Source organism: Triticum dicoccoides, chromosome 2B (assembly GCF_002162155.2).
Source record: "Triticum dicoccoides isolate Atlit2015 ecotype Zavitan chromosome 2B, WEW_v2.0, whole genome shotgun sequence".
In the NCBI taxonomy this organism is placed as follows: Eukaryota; Viridiplantae; Streptophyta; class Magnoliopsida; order Poales; family Poaceae; genus Triticum; species Triticum dicoccoides.
Genome location: NC_041383.1, coordinates 244,035,834 through 244,042,291, shown reverse-complemented (window position 1 = coordinate 244,042,291; position 6,458 = coordinate 244,035,834). Strand labels below are relative to the sequence as shown.

At 44.9% G+C, this 6,458-nt stretch overlaps 1 protein-coding gene across 1 annotated transcript; it reads right to left on the bottom strand.

Moving 5' to 3' along the window:
• Positions 1-2,432: 2,432 nt before the first annotated feature.
• On the bottom strand, positions 2,433-5,516 carry LOC119367622 (wall-associated receptor kinase 1-like). The gene is made up of 3 exons (XM_037633094.1): positions 4,502-5,516; positions 4,183-4,362; positions 2,433-3,509 (listed from the first exon to the last, which is right to left on the bottom strand). Exons 1-3 carry the CDS (start codon positions 5,514-5,516, stop codon positions 2,995-2,997), a joined length of 1,710 nt encoding a protein of 569 aa, XP_037488991.1. The 3' UTR covers positions 2,433-2,994.
• Between the last annotated feature and the right edge of the window lie 942 nt (positions 5,517-6,458).

The following is a 6,458-nucleotide window of genomic DNA, read 5'->3' as shown; positions in this document are numbered from 1 at the left end:
TATGTCAATTATGAGCAATAAGGGATATTGCATAAGGCCTGAGAATTTCTCTCAGGATTGATAAGTTCATCTTAGTGATGTTCTTATGTTACTAATGCTCACTAAGATGGGTCCATTAAGAGGGAGTATTAAGTTTATCCTAAAGTTTTATGTTTACTCCCTCAAGGGCGATAAGTTTTTTCCTTATGTATTCACTAATATTTAATTTAAAATGCTCCCTTAAATTTTGTGACCAGGATATCTGGCAGATATAAGTCCAGGATTGGACCCCTGGAAATTATTAAAATAAGCTTTGTCTTGTTGGCATAAGCACTTAAGTAATGATGTGTGTTTCATATCACGCCAAGGGATTGCATGCTCACGTTTAAGAAATATAATGACCACCAAGTTGTGGGTCTCTAAGGTATTTTTGCAAGGAGTGAAAATTCACATAAGTTTTATCCACAAAAGTTTCACCCTTGCGGGGGAGCCATATTGTGGAATGTCTTCACCCAAATTCTTAAAGACATCGTTAAAGATGCAAATTAATTTGTGGTATGTTTCGATTCCTATGACTTAAGATATGGATTTATGTCCCTGATCCATACCAATTTAAGAATAAAGAATTTCCTTAAGAAATTTATCCCGGGACATATTGTGTAAGAGTGCAGTTAATTCGAGTAACATGTCAAGAGGTTTCTGCCAGACCTAAGGCATTATGAAAGAATGATTCCATAGTCAAACATATCCAAGGCCTTGATGAATTAAGTTTTGGCGTTCAATAATTAAGTATAAAGTGTAAGGCATAAGTGTTGAGCATCACTTAAGTTTGATGTCCTGATGCTTAATTCTTAAGTATTATGTTAAGATATTTAAAGAGGCTTGCCTTCTAATGTTGCCGACATAAAGATTAATTAATGGTGTTAGAGTTGTGTCGAATATAGTGTACAAGGTAGGTTCCAGTTGGACTATGAGTTGTATTGTGTTTACATAGGATGTGGAGTCGTGTCCTAGTAGGACACTTGTATTCTAGGCCTCTCATATATAGCGGGGGTAGACACACGATGTAACCTATGCCAACATAATAGCACCGGAACGCAGGGGAAGCCGGCGGCATGTGCCGGTGTCTAGGGCGACCGGGTGCGGTATTGTAGCAGTGTCATGGGGAGGAGCGCCCATAGTCATGCCCCGGGGATGTAGCCATATCGGTGAACCTCGTTAACAAATCCCGGTGTCGTGCCTCGTGTGATTGCTTGGTCCTCGGATGATCGACGGTAGGCCTCGAATTTATTCTAACAAATGGCGGCCTATTATTATGGGACAAATTATGATTCTGGAAAAACAATTTTCTCTTCTTTTCAAAAGCACGCGCATAAGGACACAAGAATATATACGAAGAGAAACTGCACTCTTGGGACCATTGCAACACCACCTCCCCATAAACTAAGGCGGGTCCATCTCTTTGATGGAATGATGTACTGTACTCCCTCCGTCACGATTTAGAAGGCGCGCTTGGAAATTCTCTGGGACCTACGTGGTTATCTATTGGTTGTAAGATAGGCTAAAAAATAGCATTCACACTACGCATGCATATAGAAATAGTACTCCGGAGTACTAATTAGCTACTAGAAATAAATGCAATGCGCCCTAAACCTTGTCTATTGTGAAAACGCACGCAAATTTAACTGTGCCTTCTAAACCGTGACGGAGGGAGTAGTCAATTAGTTCAACGGTACTTAATTGACCGTTGTAATTTATTGTCTTTGTATAAGTTCCAACAAAGGAATGAGCTCGTAAGATTTTCACTAAAACTAAAGTGAATTTAAGTTTATGGAGCTCCTAAGTTACGGAAGTTCCATTTTGAGATGAGGTGGTATATTGTAAAACTGTGGTCTAGGGTACTAATAATTGACCACAGTATCCTTTTATCTCGTATGCCATTTCATCGAGAAGTGGGCTTATAAATTTAGCCTTACGATTAAGAGGAAGAATGTTGGGTTGATCTGCAGGCCAAACTAGGCTACAAGAGTTGGCAAAACCAACTTTTCTAAGTGCCCTGATTGGGGGCAAAGGCTCCAACTGACAGGTGGGTCCCTCTGTGGCACTGTGCACATATATGCATAAATATGGGGTGTCTCTCTCTGGAAGGTGATAAGAAAAGAGAGAGAGAACCAAAACTTGAACACCCCACGGCTGCCCAATCCAGCAAGCACAGGAGCCACGGGAAGGGCCTTCCTGCACCTGATGGGCTTCACCTATGAAGTCCTAGATGCTATATCCAGCTGATTCCACTAATTTTGAGGTATGCTTGATCTTGTGTGGCTCAATTATTGAGCTAGATGATCCTGAGTATCTCTAACACTTGTTTCTTTATACTGTACATATATGAATAATACTAGTACGTAGTATTACTCAATTCCTTGACAAATATAATAAGATTTTTATACATATAAAAAAGGAAACCACATTACATAACCAAATGAAAATGCAACATGTTAGCTAAGCAAAGCAACATGATCAGGTGCAGGACGAAGATCTAACTGGGAGTTTCCCTTCTAACCATGATATACGGGTTGTCCAATAATTTTGAGGAGCCGGTGTTCTACTTGTTTCATATCATGCCGTTTTTCTGGATTAGGTTTTAGACAATCTGCAGCAACCCCACTAACCATTTCCAACATAGCAATATCAACCTCACTTGTAATATCGTTATCAATAAAGTTCCTTACTCTTTTTTCTGCACAAGATTGAACAAAGTTTGCAACATAGCTCCTCTTGACGTCATATGTTGCAGGTCTTCTTGTGATGAGCTCTATGAGAACAATTCCAAAACTGTAGACATCACTCTTTTGTGTAATGACCCCGTTCTCCATATATATTGGATCTATGTAACTCATGTCCCCAACAACACGATCAGTCTCCTCGTCTTTTCCTTTTGCGAGCAACTTCGAGGTACCAAAGTCTGAAACTTTTGGGGTGAAATGTTCATCAAGAAGAATGTTTGCAGATTTAACATCACCGTGTACTCTCCCCAGCCGAGTGCATATATGTTAGGGCTTCAGCTGACCCAATAGCAATTGCCCGGCGCTTGTTCACTGGAATGCTATCCTTGCTTTTGAAGAGGACATCGTACAAACTCCCTTTCGCCACAAACTCATACACCAACATGGGAACATCGAACTCTAGGCAACAACCTAGGAGCCTGACAATGTTTTTGTGCCTCATCTCGGATTGGATTATAACCTCATCGGTGAATTCCTTCTTCATGTCCTTGTCAACTTTGATGGACTTCTTCACAGCCACTTGTTGTTTATTTTTCAGAGTGCCCTTATAAACCTTACCGAAGTGGCCCTGTCCAATGACACACTCATAGTTGTTTGTTACTTGTTTCAGCTGTTTCCTCGTGTATATCCGTATATTCTTGACACCATTAAGTATTGGACCACCATTTTGTGCATAGAACTTCTTAAGTTTTAGGTGTTGCTTGGCCATAACAATGATGACAAAGACAACAATCAATCCAGCAAGACCTACGAATAAGCAAGGTATTGAAGCTTCAGTTAAACCAACGTGAATCTCTTTTTGACAATCGAACATAGCACCCCTAACTAAACAATAAGTGTTAACTTTACATATGCTATTTCTATCTAAACGCTTAAATAGCATAATAATCATATCAAGTATCAACTAAAACTAAACAAAGTGTACAATACTAGGAAGTAACTAATCAAGCTTATATGGTTGTGTGCATCAGCCGACCGATACAAAAGCCGGCAGTTTTCCTCCCTTTTGATAAAAAAAACCTAATCAAGCTTATGCTTTATCAAAAAACAACTGTAAGTAATCTGTGTATTGACACGTACTATATATCAGGACTTAAGTGATGAAATTAAGATACAATAAGAGCAACCCAAATGACTCGTCTATTTGCTAATAATTTTACTAATTGTCAAGCTCGAGTTTTCTAATACGCGATATATTATGCCCGGCCTCTGCTTGTAATTCACTCTCTGAATCAAGTAATTAACTAGTATGGTTTATTTTCAGTCAACATGCACGTCACCAGATTATAATATTTTAAACCATTGAACAACGGAATCTTGTCAAACACATCACTTCTCTTCTTCTAAACATGGTATCTAAGAATAAAATATGTGTGTATTTAACTACCCAGTCAATCTGGTGTGGTAGATCAGCACGTACCAACGATGATCTTTGCTGACAGGGGAAAAATTTCGGCGCAGGTTCCCTTTTTGGCGTCGCCTTTCATCCCGCGTTTGCATCGGCAGTCATATCCTCCGGGTATGTTCGTGCAGATCCCGTCACACGGATATAAATCACGGAACTCGGGACTCTGTTCTCGGAGCTGACATTCATCGATGTCTGGGAAAAAGATGAAGATATGAAAGTTTGAGAGTTGAATTAAAAATACAATGACAAACTAGCAGACGGAATTAGATACTGAAGTAGCTAGTACTAATTGGTGGAATTAGATACTGAAGTTTGAGGTGGAATTAGATACCTTGGCATCCATCGGTGATGTAGGGGTTGCCATTGTAATGCTCCCGGCACTTGCAGACATAGCCTCCGGCTGCTATGGCACAAGAACTGTTGCCGCTGAGGCAGCCGTCGCGCTCACACGAGCCGTCCCTGATGGCGAAATCAAGCACCAACGGGAAGCCCCTGCTGAGTTTCGTAGATAGCACCTCGTGGCCGTACAAGTCCTCCTCCGTGAAGTTGTACCATGACCTCTCCACCACCATGCCGTAGGAGCATGGATTGGTTTCCCAGCGAATATTGATGTAATTCTTCAAGATCACCCCGGTACTAATGACAGGGAGAGTCGAGATCTGCGGCCGCAGGGCAATCTGACAGCAGCCCAGACCCGAGCACTCCCCATCTGTGGCCGACATGAAGGGATCGTTTGAAGTGCAGGAGAGAGGGTCCGGCGAGGTCTTGACCGTGTATGTCATGGAGGGCTCGGCGTTCCAGCCGACGCCGACGAGATCGTCGCGCGTCGACGACAGGAGGAACGGCCCCTCCCTGTCCAACTCCATGTATTCACCCTTGTCTAAACCCGCGGATTCGTTTGTGAAGCACCGGGAATTGGCGCCGCTGTACACACGTACCTCGCTCGTCTCGAGTGATATGTCGAACAGCTCGACCGCCTGACGCCCCTCTATTTGGCTTGTAGCCCCACCCTCAGTGTTGAATGCATACTGGTAAATATGCTGGTATGGTGGCTGGCTGTGGTTGTAGGCGAGGAAGGCGCGAGGCGGAGTAGAGGAGGTGTTGCAGGTGACCTCGAAGCCGGGTAGGAAGCAGCCGGGCTTGTCCATGCCGAAGGGGAACGGGATGCTCATGTCGCCGCACTTGTCCCGGCAACCCGGACGCCCCAGCCCCTGCTGCGGTCGGCCTTGTAGTTCATCGGCGGCAGCCGCAGCCTGGTGCAGGGTCAAGTGATCACTAGCTACTGCTGCTGCAAGGAGGAGTAGGATCAGCTGGGTATACTGGGTCAGTTTCGCCGGTGGAGCCATCGTGGTGTATCTTCTGCTCACTTGCTAAGCTCACTACCTATATATATATATGCAAAACCGAGAGCAGCGAAGTAGCGGACGAGCTCGCCTGCTCCCGCTACACCTACCAAAGAATTAGGAAGCGTCGGGCCCTGTATTCAATGCGATCGAAGAGGGCAGGGGAGGGTACGTAGTTTGGAACAGTCGTATAGGGTAACTCCGCCGTTTGATAGGATGGTGATGCCGTGACGGAAAACTGTACACTGTTCCGATGGTACAGGACCGCGCCTGCCAGCAAGACTGGCCGCGTCACCCGCGCAGAAGCGAAAGCGGGTGAAGCAGAAGATGGAGTAGGCCGTAGGCGGCAACCGTACCGACGACCTCGACGTGCTGGATCCCGGACCGGCGAAGGGCTGGGCCGCTGAGGTTTGAGCGCCGCCTCCCGGACAACCTCGACGCGTGTATGAAGCACCCGGATGATCCGTCCCGGTTCGTCGACTCAGAGCTCGCCCTCCACACCGAGATGGACCGGCTCTGCCTCCTCACCGATGCACCCGAGGTCTTCCCCGACCTCATCTGGCTCGGCACTGCCTTGTCCCTCTCTAGCAGACCAGCACCGTCGTCCCGCCATCTCTCAGCAGCCCGTCCTAGCGGCAACGGATATGGAGCTCCATGGAATGACCTTAGCCGACAGACAAGGTGCTTTCTCTTCTACTCTCCTCATCGCTCTCACATCATTTTCTTAGTGAGTTAGTGTCGATTGCAATCTGAAGCGTGGTAGCATTGTCATTTGTCAACATGGGAGCATATTCTCGTTTCTCTCGATTTAGGTTCAGTCCACTTCAATTAGGTTCAAGTTCACCTTACCAGCATGCCAACATGGAGGGCTGACGGGAGATGGCATCTGAAGCATAGTAGTACTATATGCTACCGTACCGTTCTGTACCTACCTTGCCATTTCCA

Bases quoted from the DNA above. Each gene is read 5' to 3' on its own strand.
- LOC119367622 (XM_037633094.1), bottom strand. From the start codon at position 5,516: ATGGCTCCACCGGCGAAACTGACCCAGTATACCCAGCTGATCCTACTC. The intron at 4,363-4,501 runs GTATCTAATTCC...TCTTTTTCCCAG, and splicing joins CATCACCGATGGATGCCAAG to ACATCGATGAATGTCAGCTC. The intron at 3,510-4,182 runs GTACGTGCTGAT...GCTTATTCGTAG, and splicing joins GTCAGCAAAGATCATCGTTG to GTCTTGCTGGATTGATTGTT.